Source organism: Benincasa hispida, chromosome 6, assembly GCF_027475165.1.
Source record: "Benincasa hispida cultivar pf3 chromosome 6, pf3_genome.v1.1, whole genome shotgun sequence".
Taxonomy (NCBI): domain Eukaryota; kingdom Viridiplantae; phylum Streptophyta; class Magnoliopsida; order Cucurbitales; family Cucurbitaceae; genus Benincasa; species Benincasa hispida.
In genome coordinates, this window is record NC_143483.1 from 31,194,557 (window position 1) to 31,210,807 (window position 16,251).

The 16,251-nt window shown below is 34.0% G+C and overlaps 1 protein-coding gene across 1 annotated transcript; it reads left to right on the top strand.

Moving 5' to 3' along the window:
• Positions 1–836: 836 nt before the first annotated feature.
• On the top strand, positions 837–6,866 carry LOC120080181 (isopentenyl-diphosphate Delta-isomerase I-like). Its single transcript, XM_039034754.2, has 6 exons — positions 837–1,252; positions 2,417–2,472; positions 2,936–3,027; positions 4,519–4,621; positions 4,696–4,833; positions 6,368–6,866. The coding sequence occupies exons 1-6, from the start codon at positions 1,035–1,037 to the stop codon at positions 6,619–6,621; spliced, it is 861 nt and encodes a 286-aa protein (XP_038890682.1). The 5' UTR covers positions 837–1,034; the 3' UTR covers positions 6,622–6,866.
• The last annotated feature ends 9,385 nt before the right edge of the window (positions 6,867–16,251 follow it).

The window sequence follows — 16,251 nt, forward strand, 5'->3', positions numbered from 1 at the left end:
AAAATGGGAACATTCAAGGAGAAGCCTTGGACATGACTAATGATAAAAACAATATTAAAGAGACTCAAGTATATGAAGATAACAATGCGATCTCGATAAATTATGTCATGATAGGAAAGAGATGGAATATAACTGATGTAGTTAGAGATAACATTTTTGCTTATAATGTTACCTATGATATCATTCATGAAAATGAGGATTCTGAACCTAGATATGTCGAAGAATGTCGTCATATAAAGGATTCGCTCAAGTGGAAAGAAGTCATCCAAACAAAATTAAACTCACTTTCAAAACGTGAAGTTTTTAGACTTGTAGTCCATACACCTGAAGGTGTAAAACTCGTGGATTACAAAAGGGTACTTGTACGCAAAATGATTCAATTTGTCCATATGTCTTTATTAAGAAATCATAGTAAAGGTTTTTCATTATAGCTATTTAAATGGATGATTTAAATACAATTGGTACTCCTGAAGAGCTTTCAAAGGTAATAGAATATCTCAAAAAAGAATTTGAGATGAAAAATCTTGGCAAAACAAATTTTGTCTTGGCTTACAAATCGAGCATTTAGCCAATGAAATTTTTATTTATCAATCGACATATATAGAAAAGATTTTTAAAAAGTTTTACATGGACAAAGTACACCCATTGAACATTCCAATAGTAATTTGATCACTAGATGTGAAAAAGGATATCTTTCGACCTCGAGAATATAATGAAGAACTATTTAGTACCATATTTTTAGTACAATAGGTTTACTAATGTATCTTGCGCTACGTTCTTGTTGGGGAAAAAAAATTACTATTCTCTTGATAAGCAAAGGATAGAATTTCTATTCTAGCGTGGTACTAAAAATTATGTATGAAACAAGAGTATTGAACAGACGCATGGTAGTTTTCAGGCGAAATTGTCCAAAATAACCCTATTAAAGTTTCCATCTATAACAGTGTTGAAGTTGTTCCCATCGCCACCGATCTCCTTCAAAAGGCGAATTGTAGCTCATTTGATCCTTCAATGGTGGACTCCCCAATTTCCCAATGTCTCTAAGCTCTAACCTCCTTAAAGCCACTCTCTCCCTTTCCCTCTCCCCTTCCATTTCCTTCTCTTCCAAATGCCGTTTCTCTTCTTCTGTTTTCCCCCCTCGCCCTCGCTTCTCTAGGGTCTCTCGGTGCTTCTTCTCCACCAAGACCGCTATGGGTTCTGCTCCCGACGCAGCCATGGATGCCGTCCAGAGACGCCTTATGTTCGACGACGAGTGCGTTTCTTGTCAATTCCCTTCCCTTCCCCATTTCCCAGTTCCAGTTTATCATTTTCTGATTTGGGTTTCTTTTGTTTAGTCTTAATTTTGGTTTCTGTTTCTACCATGGGTGCTGATATTTTGTCTTTTTGTTGTTGTTGTTGTTTGGCTTCTGGAGAGAGTTGTTCGACTGTTTTGTATAATTGAATAGTGGAGGATTTTTAGAACATTGGTTAGTGTTGCCATATTTATATGTTATGCTGTTGAAGGATTCTGTTTTCCTGCCGTGCAGAGCTTTTTCTACTTTAAGAGTTTTTCGAATGATGAAGTGCATTGCACATGAATGGTTGTGAATTTCAAAACATCTGGCAGATCAGGAATAAGAAATTTCTAGCTATTGGATTAAATATTTGGTATTAATCAAGCTAGAGGGGTTTGATGAAATCCCTATGCAATTAAATGAAGGGTGCTTTGTGTTTGTTAGCGAATACAATCTTCCTGGATGTTTAGTTTGAATTAATGGCGCATGAGCTATATATGAAGTAGATGGCCATTTGTTAGTCACATGGCCAAAAATTCAAAGGCACCATCTAGTGAACCTTGATGGTCATATCTATGAGAAATTATTGGCGGTTTGGCTGGTAGTTTTGAACTATTGGATATACGAGAGAGAAACTATAAAAGTACTTCAAATTATTATCCAATAATCCATTGGGTATTAAGAGGCATACAGATCTTTGAATCCATATTCAGTAGTTAAATGTGGCGGCCTAATTGAATAGTTCTTTCATATCCACCAATATCTAGATACCCCACATTGACTTAGAGTCCTTTATATTCTTACTGACTATTTATCAAAAATATATATATACACACACATGCTTACTGATTAGCCTGCTCCTCTGCCTTATACAAACTGCCTAAATTACCCTTAACATGGTTTTTACGCTTCTTTCTACATAACTATTCATCTTGGACTAATAAACTTATCATTTGTATATGAACTTGTTCTTTCTGCCTGATGATTCTCATTTCAACATTGATGCCCAAGTCCAATTTGATCTGCCTCTTTTCTTGTTGTATTTCTTTTTACTATATAGACTTCTCACATTATGCTTTCATTGTTCAATGGCTTAACCATGCCAGAAACTGATGAATTCTCGTTAAAATGAAATCTTGCAGGTGCATTTTGGTGGATGAAAGTGATAATATTGTTGGTCATGATTCTAAATATAATTGTAAGTAACAAATCTTCCTCTCAAAACTGTTTTTGTACATTAATCGCGACTTTAAATTTAATCAATGTCCTATTTACTTTATACTACTTTTGAAATCCCCCCACCACACACACACACACACAAAAAATTAAAAGTAAATAAAGGGGATCATCTTTTGAACCATCATATATTTGATCGAACTTTATCTTTGCTGGAATTTCAATGAAGTGCTACGTCACTGATGTTGTTTGTATTTGAAACATAGAATTATGTTACTTTCTTTTTCAAATTGACTTGGATTCAAATGAACTGTACCTCTTGTATCTCCACTTCACTTCTCCTCTCTTCGCTTAATTAAGCTATGTATTTGTCTATTCCAACTTAAAATATTAATGAGACAATGAGGATCATCTGCTTCTCTTTGTGTATCTTCTTGTTGTTCACCCTTGTATTCTGATCATTTTTTCGGTCTTCAAATTTGCAGGTCACCTGATGGATAATATTGAGTCAAACAAAGCGCTCCATAGGGCTTTCAGTGTCTTCTTATTTAACAATAAATTTGAGTTGCTTCTTCAGGTATGTAGTTACAATGATTTGGGTCTTAATCTGAGTACTTTGAGCATGGGGATGCATCTTCGGTTCGGTTTTGCTTAGACAATAACCAACCATTAATCTCATACTAAGGACCATCTTCATCTTAGTTCTTCCCCTAAGAAGGAAAAAGTAAAATCAAATCGAATATGTATGAAACCATAAAAAAAGGGGCAGCGATGGACTTCTTTTGCTTCTAGTTGACATGTGTGGCTTATTGAAGCAAACAGCAAATGAAACTTGTCTCTCTTTATGATGACGATCTAGTTAGGGTGTTTGGCATTTACAAAAGGCAAAGTGATGGCGTAAATTTTAAACCATAGCCTCTCTTGAAAGAAATTCCAAACAGCCTTGATAAGAATCCAAAATGATGTTGTGGTAACATATGATCCAGAAAAGTTTGGGTAGAGCCGGATCTAAATGTTGGCTAGGTAAGCGTCCTGTAGTAAGAGGAGTAGTTATGAACCCTGATTCTTTGATTCCAGTTAGTAAGAGGGATCTTGAACTAAGAAATAGATTCTAGAAGCTAAACTAAAAAAGGGTATCTTGAGCAATTTCAATAATCGGGTAAACCAACCCCTTGGACTGCTACGAAAAACCCCATCGGATTTCAAAGTAGTGGGCGAAAAAAGGAAAGAGAGGGATGGGGTTTCTCTCGCTTTTGGAAAAGGATTGAATAGAGGAACTCCCGAACATTTGGCCTACCACATCGTTTTAAACGAAGTTTTACCATAACCTCTAATTTCTTGGAACTGGTATGTAATTGATTCATTTATGGAATCATGTATAGTCATTGGGTTATTCACATTTCTTTAGAAAGAAGATCTTTTGTTTGTCTCATGGTAGCCTGCTCCAGTTCCCTTACGAAACTTTCGTTATTGGGTTAGCCATACACTTCACATGTTTCTAGCGATTCACATGGCACAATAAAATATGGGTTTAAATAAATTGAAGTATTGCTAAGACTTTTTAAAAAACTACCTATGTCATAAGAGTATAATGAAATTTCTATTATACTTTTTCTTGTCGGCTGCCGTTACTCTTTAGTTTTCTATTGAGGTCTATCCTGTGGAGGTACTCAAATTGGATCAGTGATCGATTTCTAGGTTTCGTCGTAAACCTAATTGGTTACTTCCAATTACGTAAATCAATAGTTCAAACCGCACTCAAAGGTAGGGCATTTCCCATTTTTATAGGAACTTCTGTACCAGAAACAATGGTATCTCCAATTGTAGCCCCTCTGGGATGTAAAATATATCTTTTCTCACCATCCTCATAGTGTATCAATATCCTATTTCTTGTATTTCTTATGTTGAAGTCATGTAGATATATATGTATATGAGCATCCATGAACCAAACGAGTATAAAATTGTAAAGGTCAGAGGGATAATAAATCCCTAGATCTAATAGCTTTACACTAGCATGCATATAATATATACTGTAACAACCTGCCTTTTTTTTTTTTTTGGCTATTAGCAACGTTCTGCTACGAAGGTAACATTTCCTCTTGTTTGGACGAACACCTGCTGCAGCCATCCATTGTACAGAGAATCAGAGCTGATTGAGGAGGATGCACTTGGTATGCTTGTGATAAAGGTATCATTTCAAAGTCATTTAAGCTCTATCACAAACACTTTTCTTGATGAACTCTAGGAGTAAGGAATGCTGCACAGAGAAAACTTTTGGATGAACTTGGTATTGTTGCTGAAGATGTACCGGTTGATCAATTCATTTCCATTGGACGCATTCTCTATAAGGCCCCATCAGATGGAAGATGGGGAGAGCATGAGCGTAAATATTCCAACTCTGTCGTTTTAAATTCACCTGTTCTACTCTGAATTTACTCTCCTTGTTGCCGTAGATTAGGATACCATAAAATTGTTTTTCTTTTCTTTTTTGTGAAAAGGATACGCTACCATAATATTGTTACTTATTGTTTCTTAGAAATGTAACTGAAATTGCTGAAATAGGATGTGTAACATGCTAAGAAACACGAACACTTTCATTTGGCTAGTGTGTCTTTGTCCGGCATGTGTCAAACACTTGTGCACTTGTAAGGTTTCACCTGCAAACAGAAAAATTAACACACAAAAAGAGAGGAATAACACTGTTCTATTGAACTTGTGTGGGAAAATATAGTTCCCCAAGTGTTTACAAGCCAAAATATGATAATAACCAGCTACAATATCACAGCAGAAAAGACAAAGGAAAACAAACAAGAACTCAGATATTTGAGAGATATCCGTACTCTCCTCCTTCAGCTTCTAAACCTGTTACCCAAGACCCCTTCCTTCTTCAAACACACTACTCAAAATAGGGCCCCGCCTGATGTTCAACCAACCACAATCACACAACTCCCGTTTTGGACCCCCAACCCTCGGCCCATTAACGGCCCACATTGTGGGAAAAACCCTTCTTTCCCCTTCTCTTATAAGTCTGAGTAATTGGTGGCCTTACTACACTCCGACATAAAAGGTCAAGGGTTCAGTCCATGATGGCCACCTACCTAGGAATTAATTTCCTATGAATTTCCTTGGCACCTAATGTTGTAGGGTCAGGCGGGTTATCCTGTGAGATCAGTCGAGGTGTGCGTAAGCTGACCCCGACACTCACAAATATAAAAATTAAAATTAAATTAAATAAAAAATTAAAAAAAAAAAAAAAAAAAAAAACCCAACACACCAACACGTGTTGGATTTGTACAAAGTTAATATAAGTCTAACATTTGTTAGACATATCGAACACTTGACTTTGAATAAATTTTGAGTGAAATGCATCAAACTCATTTTTTTTTAAATATATAAATGCATTTCACTTTATTGACTTTGAATTTTCATCTAAAAAAGATATACATTTAAAATTAGATGTATATTTTAATAAACATGTCACCGTATCCGTGCTATGTATTAAATATAGAGCTTCTTTAGGTAACATGTCCGCTTGATTCTAGAAGTCTCTTGTTGAAGTTTTGTAGTTTGATCCCTACCCTGATTAGACTGTTGAATTGAGTTTATATCTCTAAGAATATGTATAAAAGATCAATGTGTTCAAAAAAACATGTATAAACAACTAAATATACTCAATCTAGTTTAAGCTTAAGTGTAGTTTAGTGAAGAATATGGTATTGAAAAACGGGGGTCCAAACTCCTACAAAATATCATTTGCTTCCAAATAATATTGATAGTTCACCCTTTGGATTTTCTGTTAATTTCTTAGCCCCAGATGTTAGGATGGTCAAGAACATGTTTATACAATTAAACATACAAGCTTAACCTTTTTGTTTTCTTGATAATTCAACTGTAGTCGTATATCTACTTGCTTGCAGTTGATTACCTCCTGTTCATAGTTCAGAACGTCCATGTGAATCCAAACCCCGACGAAGTGGCAGATATCAAATATGTGAACCAGGAACAATTGAAAGAATTGGTGAGGAAAGCAGATGCTGGAGAGGATGGACTGAAGCTTTCACCATGGTTCAAACTAGTTGTGAACAACTTCTTATTCAAGTGGTGGGACCATCTTGAGAAGGGAACTCTCAATGAAATTATTGACATGAAAACCATTCACAAGCTTACCTGAAACCAGGTTGCCAACTTATAGTTTCTGAATCTATATTCATATTTTGGTGGTCATTTTGTGTGATTATGATTTAGAAACAGAGATTAGTGTAATAATTGGGATATCAACACAGGTAGACTATTTATGTAACATTTTCTTTTACCAAAAATGTTTGAATTATTAGAAATTAATTTGATCAACATTTGTCAATGAAGAACATCAGGTGGCACAAGATTTGTTTATATGAACTTTACTTTTGCGAGCTACTTTCTTGAGTTTGGAAAATAAATTTTTTTGTTTGCTTTTCACAAAGGAAGAATGTTGGATGTTGGGAGAAACATTTTGATAGTTACTGTGTATGGTTAGTTTTAATTTATTGATATTCTGATGATAATAAATATTCTTTGATACCAACTAGTTTAAGTGTGTTTTAAGTGTCGTGCATACTCAAGTTATAAATTACGAACACAATAATCCATATTGGGGCTAAAATAGATAATTATTGAATAAAATATAAAAAAAAAAAATTGTTATAGGCTTTATTTTGTTTTTTGTTTTTAAAGTGGTAACAAATAGCTAAAAAAAATAGTCAAAATGTGAAATGATCCAATCCTTTTGATATTTTGAATCATGGCTACATCTTTCAAGGGAGGGGAGAATAATTTTAGGAAAAATTAGGGCATATTTGGTAAAGAATTTGAAAATATAAATTTGAAAACAAGGGACTAATTGAAAATAGTGTTGTATATCATTGTTTTAGATAATTTTGCACTAAAAATTTTAAAATTGAAATTTCGGATATTGAAAACATAAAAATATTGTTTTTAGAATTTATACTATTTGGATCACAGAATCCAAAAATAATTTTCAGAAATAGAATTTGAATAATTCAGTGAAACTAAAGACAACAAAATTTGAATTGCAAACCAAACAGACCTTTATCTTTTTTGTCATTGAATTTTTACTATTAGACGTGTTTGGTCCCTAAATTTTTAAAATAGACCATTTTAGTCAGGTTTAAAAGTTCCGTCAACACTAACATAAACATTTCGTTAAATACAAACGGAAGTGTGACTTGATTGAAAAATTGCCCATGTGGCTGCTGATTGGGACTAAAAAATTGTCCAAGTGGACTATTGTTTCTAATCAAATTTCAAATATAAGAAAAATGGAACCCTAAAATTCATCGAACCCATGTCTTTTCCTTTCTCAAAGGAGAACTTCATCGTCTTTCTCTAGCAAGAATTTAGATTTTATGAGTCCTTTTGCGTGCGTTACACTTGTGAGGATACAATTCCGATCAGCTTCATCACCGACGACGAATTTCGACTGTGAATTTTCACCTCTGCTGGCGAATCTTTATACATATATTTACAAAAGAATGTCATTGAAACATAAGCATGGTTAAATGTGAAATGATAGAACAGCCAACTAAAATTCTCTATTTGACAACATAATGTATACACATATATCAATCTATACATATAATCGAAAGAGAGCACCAAAAATATAATGTGTATGCTTTTAAAATTCTACCATATGTTATTATATTAACAGACACTTAACAATCAATGAGATTGATAGCCCATTCATATACGAGGAGTATAAAAAGTTTACGTACTTTGCCATATACATCCATCTGCCTTATTCAAATTATAATTTATTTAATTTTTCCCACTTTTATGTATGTATTTATGTAAAAAAATTCTACTATAGGTTATGTGGTATTCATAACCTTATGTCGGATTGATATATATATATATATATATATTTTTTTTTTGATATTGTTAGTTTGTTTAATACAATTATTATTTTTTTTAAAAAAAATTTCACATATAGAAAAAATGTCAAACTATTTACAAAAATAGCATAAACATTGATACACGCTGGTAGATTTCTATCAACCTCTATCAAGTCTCTGTCAAAGAAGATTAGAATTTTATTATTTTGTGTAAATAGTTTTCCTTGTTTTTCTATTTTTGAAAACCTTTTTCTAATGGTAATAAATTTATTTTTAAAATGTATATATATTATATATATATATATATATATATATATAAATATAAATTTAAAAGAAATAGAATATAGTTTAAAATATATAAGTATATTATTTTTGTTATATAAGAATGTTGGTTTTTTGGATTAGTTTCTTTGAAATAATGTACTTGTTTTTTGGATTAGTTTCTTAGAAATAATGTACTTGAAAATAAAAAAAAATAATTATTTTATTTATGTATAGTTTATATAAAAAGATTAATTTGAAGAAAACATTAACGTTTTGATTAAAAAAACAATAAAAGAAATATTTAACGGCTGTTCGATTTAAGGTTATGTCTGGTAATGGGATACCTGGAAATAGGATGTCTGGAAATCAAGGATAAGTGTGTTTGGTTGTACATGAGAAAGGCTATCATAATTTTATGAACAAGAATTTTGTTTGTGTTTAAATTAAGAAATCAAGCATGAAAAAAATTGTATAATGTTAATAGACTAATTAACTAAATAATGAATGACCTTCAATCTATTGATAAAAATTAATTACTTAAAAATCAATAATAATTTTAATTATAAAGATTTAAAAATTGAGTAATTTATAATTAAAATTAACTAACTAATATATTTGAAGAGCAATATTAATTATAATCTAATACTTAATCCTTTTTATAATTAATTAAGTTCAACATTAGTAATTCTGATTTTAATTAAATGATATAAGAAAATATATTTTAATAAAAAAGTGAAAAAATTAGATAAAAGTTTGATATATTAATAAAGATACTAAAAAAGTTCTATAAATATGGGTTAAGAGCGATGAAAAAAAAGCCGTGCGCCATACAGTTTTGCGAACGGAGCTCATTTGGGGCCTCAAATGGCTATCAGGTTGTCCCGGGCCCAATTTTTGTGCGCGAACTTTCCGACGGGTGAAAATACGAAAATGAACCCAGGGGTTAAGAATGATGAAAAAAAGTCGTGCACGATTTTTCGAACGGAGTTCATTTAATGTCCCAAATGGCTATCGGGCCCGACGGGGCTGCCCAGAGGCCCAATTTTTGTGCACGAACTTATGTTAATAACGAATAAAGTAATATAAATTAATCACAATGAATGATTAGCTGATTAAAAATAATCAATAATGATTATATATTAAAATTAATATCAATAAATAATTACTTGATTATTAAATAAACAACAAAGTAATCAATTATTATTATTTAAAAATAAATTTTTTTATTAACTAAATTTAACTAATCTTTGTTCATCAATTAAATATATTTAAGATATTGTTAGCTAATTAATCAATCATTTATGTAAAAAAAAAATAATTGCATTCATTTAATAAAATTTTATTGTAAAAATAATTTAAGTAAATATTTTGATAGATTATTATTGATTTATTAAAATAAATATTTATAATAATCTTGTTAAATTAATACTAATTAATTAATTAAATTCTAAGTGAAATTATATATAAAATGGAAAACAAATGGAAAGGGAAAACAGAAAACCAACCGTTTTGGAGGGGAATAGAAATCCTCGTCCGTGGGAAATGAGGATGCTTCGGAGTAACTTATTCCCAGATAAATGGTTGAAAACTATGAAACAAACATGAGATTTGGATGTCTATATCAATTCCCATGTAGAAATCTCTCCAACAAAACGACCCTAATGGAAAAGAACAAACCTTCTTCGGATAGTATTGATGGCTAGAATGATATTTCTACCGAGATGGAGAAGGTGAGCTTGTCTATTGAGGAAGAATGGATGGTTCTGGATAATCTCAGCAAATGCAGTACAAAATATGTTCTTTAATGTGTGGAGATTAGACAACAGTGTTGAAGTCAAAAATCTTGGAAGAAATCTTTTCTGCAAATTCTGTAGACGGGGTAGTGGCCCACGACTTTTTGATAGACACCTAGGACCGTTTGGGACACTAACTAAAAGTTGGTGGTGTGGATTATTATAGCCCACTCTATGTCTGGAGCACCAAATATAATAGTAGTGTGTACAACTATTTAGCTTATAATTAAGTATCGTAAATACTATTTCAAAATCCTCTTTACGACAGTACTTACTGTTTGTTACAGTATATATTATTTTACACTCATCCTCTCTTTTCTTCTTTGCTATACTTTTACTCTTTCCTATCTAAACAAAAATAGTTTATACTCCAAAAAAAATTATTATATCCCAAAAAAATATAGTTTGCATCCCAAATACTAACTATTATAACCCATTGACTATTAATAATTTACCGACTACAGTTACTACTGACCATAATAACCAACTTAGCGCCCCAAACAACCCTTACTGAGAATAGAAGACCCTCTCGTTGATTTGAAACCATCAGAATTGCGCACGAGGAAGGCAGTCATCTGGATAAGACTGATTGATGTGTTTTGTGGTTTTAAAACAGAGAAATAGCAAGAAGAATAGGTAATATGATTGAAGATTTTGTGGATGTTGAATGTAACCAAGTGTATAGATGGGGAGACTAGATGGGTGGCCATCAAATATGAAAGACTACTAGAATTGTGTTACTCACGTGGGTGCATTGGTCATGTGGCCAAGGATTGTTCTTCTCCTTTAAGAAAGTCCAGGGGGATGGTACTGGTGGCTTTCAGTTTGGACCTTGACTGAGATTTCTTGGGTCATCAAGATTGTCAAGGAAGCCTCAACATTCATCTAATGAACCTACAGTAAATAATTCACCAAAACAATCTACTCTTCCTAATTGGGTGTTTCCTCTGACAAAGAAGATAGGAAAAATGAGAAATATGCCCAAGAGAAGGAAGGAAAGGTTGAAGTATTATAGCTAATTCCATCTCTAATTCAGTTGGAAAAGGCACTATGAAGAGTGTGGAGGTTCAGTCTCAAGACCAAACCATTAAAGCTAAAGCAACCAACTCGTCATTTCCGGAAGAAGGAAATTCTTTTACGAGATAATCCTCTCTCGAAAAGAGAGACTATGATGAATTCCTTGAAAGATCTCTTATAAAAGAGAACTCATGAGCGGAAGCACGATTGATCCAAATCCATTGTGACATAATTAAAGACATTCACAAACATACAGACTAGTTATGCATTTTCTGACAAATTACAACATGCTTTGAAAATTAAATACAAAAAGGAACGAGAGACATACCTTTGAAGAACTCTTCTTCTACTGAACTCTCGCTCTCATGAAGACTGGAACAACAACCTCTCGCTCTCACTGAGAACGCCTACCTGATCTTGCTCTTGTTGTTGCTTAGAACATGAACAATCTTCTCCACGAACAAACACCCTCTTAGACACCACCACTCGAAATCCTTGGTATTCTCAGAGTGAGAATCTAGGAGGTGTGGACTCTGTTGGATTTGGTAGAGGATTAGAGGAAGGCAACGATCAAAACCAAAAGACCAAGCAAGTGAGAGAGTGAATTGTCTATCGTATAGACTTTGTGTGCTTGATCGTTTAGTAAAACTCAGCAGGTACACGATCGTCTAGAAAAATAGGCTTGATCGTTTAGAGAAACTCGCTAGACACACGATCATTTAGTAAAACTTTATACGATCGTTTAGTCAAAGGTGCTAGTATACGATCGTTTAGGCTCTCGCTTGGAAGGCTATCGTATAGTCTCTAGTTAGCTAAACGATTAGTTGTGCACTTAATGAAGTGATTCCTTAAAAAATAAAAACATTTTTCATTTTATCCTTCAGTTATTCAAAACTAAAAATAACTTCCCACATGTACGGTTAAAGGAGAAACCACCCACAATTATCATATAATTGTTTTAATTATAAATAAATATAATAACTAACTTATCATATTATATTTATAATCTATAGTTTAATATCACATCATATGTAATATTTAAACCATAGTTCTTTTCTCCTTTATTCAATATAAATCATATTTATATCAAATTCCTCCAATCAATGTATCTCATACATTATGTCAACTATATCACATACAATTGAACCAATTTAATTATATCATATATAATCAAACTCCCTCTTGTCAATTTGAACACTTCAAACCAACCCAAAAATTGATTTTCAACTTGAATCCATTGAACTACCAAGGGGACCTTATAAACCTGTAACTTGAAGCTCCAACGGTATGTGAATAGTTGACTAAACTCTTTAATCACGAGATCCACCATCTGTTAACTGTCGGGTACTCCATTAAACACCGACAGTTGCACTCTTCTCACTACAAATATATTTTTGTGTCCATCGGATAGAACCAATCAACAATACGATAACCCTCACAGATCGCTCGTAAGTACAGCTGGGTCAATTTGCCATTTTGTCCTTGTAGTTACATCTCTCCTTAAGTACCATTGATTTCTTTAATGAACAATACATCATAGTCTTACTATGAGTAGCCACCTCTCGGGCAATAAGAAGGTGTATGGCACCATATTGTTCAAGCCTCGAAATCAGCTTTTAAGGGAGTAATCTATCTACTTACCCCTACTTCGGGGAAGGAGTGAAATCTATCTTGTGTAGCTGAGTTCCCAGCTCCCCAAACAGATGAATCCTCAAAGTGGTAGGTTTGAGTCAGCAATCTGGCCATTCGCACCCATGCAAATCAAAGGACTGTCGTCATAGGCAGGAGTTCCCAACTCACTTTGGATTAGGTCATGTTACCTATGGTCATCCTTGTGGAATGAAAGTCTGTCATGAACGGTGTTATATATGACGGAAATCAAACACGAGGATTTCCATGAGCAGTAGAAAGGTCATTCTAAATTATAATCGTATATGAACTTTACAATTACAATAAAAAAAAAAAAAAAAACAGAAACATACGGTTATGCATTAATTACAGAACTTACAGCATGTAAAACATAAGATCAAGGATAAAAGCTACACACTTTTGTATACTCATCACAAAGCTTCTTGATCATGAATGCTCAATCACAGCAATACAGCAACTACGAACATTCGTCCAACATGACTGCTACACTGCACGAACACCATGAACTCAAACTAAGCGATCGCCTAGGTCACGAACAGCCCGAACAATACGAACGGCCTCCACAGAACTTCGATAGTGTCGAGTTGAGTATGACACCACCAAGAAGGCTACCTTGGTATTCTCGGTGTGATAATCCAAGTTGTCACTTAGTAAATCCAATTTACTTAACAACTTTCGTGAGAGTTTTTCTGAGATTGGAAATCTCATATCTTTTCTTTTTCTTTTCTTACTAAAATTAGGAAAACATTTTTCCTTTTATCTCACGGTTACCATGAAACCACCAATAACCTCCCACTCAATTGGTTATTAGAGAAAAAGAGGTAATTATCTAATAATTAATATTATTATAAATATAAATGATAACCAATTTATCATACTATATATATAACCTATAATTTTAATATTTCATCTAATGGAACATACAAACCATAGCTCTTTTTCTTTTCCATGGTACTTAATATAAATCTCATTTACATTAATCCTCCATTAGATGTATCTCATACATCATACCGCTCATATCATATATAATCAAATTACCTCTTGTCCATTTGAACATTTCAAACCAACACCAATAACTGATCCTCAACTGAATTCATTGAGCTACCAAGGGGACCTTATGGATCTGTAGCTTGAAGCTCCAATGGTATGTGAATAATTGACTAAACTCTTTAGTCACGGGATCCACCATCCGTTAACTGCTAGGAACTCACTAAAGACCAACAGCTGAACTCTCCTTACCACAGATATATTATGTGTCCATCTTAACCAATCAACAGTGCGACAACCCTTCACAAATCGCTCGTAAGTACAGCTCAGCTAATAACCGTCATGCCCCTATAGTTACATCTAACTCCTTAAGTACCACTGATCTCTCTAATGAATATAAGTCATAGTTCTATTATGGCTAAGTTCTCTCTTCCAAAGAGAAGCTGTGGCCACCATATTCAAGCCCCAGAATCAGCCCTTAAGGAAGTAATCTCTATACTTATCCCTGCTTCAGGAAAGGAGTGAATTTCATCTTGTGTATTAAGTTCCGACTCCCAAATCAGACAAGTCCCCAAAAAGGTAGGCATGTTGAGTTGGAAATCTGGCCACTCTCACCCATACTAATCAAAGGACCGCCCTTAAAGGCAGGAGTTCCCAAAACACTCAGGATTGAGGTCGTGTCACTTATGGTCGTTTAGGTGAGATGTAAGTCTCTAGTATCAACGGTATTATATACAGAGTCTAGTCATCTCGTAGTCCGATCTTATACAAACTCTTTGTATAGGAAACCATCGCTCGCATTTCTCCACATGAATGGTCAGGATCTACCATCTATAATAGTTTACAATACTTGTAAACCTCGACAAAATAGGTCGTATCTGTATTTTCATCAGGATCAGATATCTCACCTTAATCCTTATACTACAGACCTATTTAGGTTATCACTTAAGGCATGATCCACTTGTATATCACATATACATGCTTAAGTTTACATAAGATAACCATGGAGCTTTGTTTATTGGATATGAGTAAATGCCAAAATGAAATAATCGTTATTTTATTCATAAAACAATGTGTATAATTACAAACAACGAGACTCTAGGAGAATTAGGACACCAATCCCAACAATATAACGAGACTAAATACTTTGTGGTCCAATCTTATACAAACTTCTTTGTATAGGACACCCCCGCTCGCATATCCACATGAATGATCAGGATCAGACCATCTGTAGCACATCACAACACTTGTAACTATCTACAAAGTGGATCGTATCCGTAGTGTCACCAGGATAAGGTTTCCCTCCTATATCCATATACTACAGAATATTTAGGTTATCACTTAAGGCATGATCCACTTTATGTCTCCACATACATGCTTAAGTTACAACGACAACCAAGGATCTTAGTTTATTGGCTTGTGGTAAATGCAAATAAAATATCTTATATTTCATAGACAACAGTGAAGAAAATATCTCATATTATTACATCACAAGGCGTTTGTTCATACAGGTGTTTATAAACTACATGATACTACGAGATTTAGGGCATCAACTGGGCATCAACCCCAATAATCTCCCACTTGTCCTAAAGCGAGTGGGTGTACAAGATAACAAGTACAAAACAATAAACTAGGGCACTAAGGCCTAGTACAAAAATCTCTCACTTGCCCTAATCCAGCCATGGGCAGTCTCGTAGACCCATACTCTGAAGGTGACCCTAAAAACTATAGTCATTAGAGCCTTCATAAACAGGTCAGCAACGTTATGCTCTGAAGCGATCTTCATGACTATCACGTTCCCTCGATGCACTATCTCGCGGATGAGATGATACTTCTGCTCTATATGTTGGTCATGCTTGTGACTCCTAGGCTCCCTGGAGTTCACCACAGCACCACTATTATCACAATAAAGGGTGATGGGCCTAGACATATCTGAAACAACTTCCAGATCAGTCAGGAACTTCCTGAGCCAAACAACCTCCTTAGTAGCTTCACAAGTCGCTACATACTTGGCTTCTATCATGGAGTCGTCAATGCACCCCTGCTTAGTGCTTTCTTATACTACAGCTCCTCCATTAAGAGTGAACACTAAGCCTGAAGTGGATTTCCGAGAACTCTTATCAGTTTGAAAGTCAGAGTCTGTGTATCCAATAAGGATCAAATCCTTAGATCTATACACGGGCATGCAGTCCCTCGTTC

Bases quoted from the DNA above. Each gene is read 5' to 3' on its own strand.
- LOC120080181 (XM_039034754.2), top strand. From the start codon at position 1,035: ATGTCTCTAAGCTCTAACCTCCTTAAAGCCACTCTCTCCCTTTCCCTC. The intron at 1,253-2,416 runs GTGCGTTTCTTG...GAAATCTTGCAG, and splicing joins CGCCTTATGTTCGACGACGA to GTGCATTTTGGTGGATGAAA. The intron at 4,834-6,367 runs GTAAATATTCCA...ACTTGCTTGCAG, and splicing joins AAGATGGGGAGAGCATGAGC to TTGATTACCTCCTGTTCATA.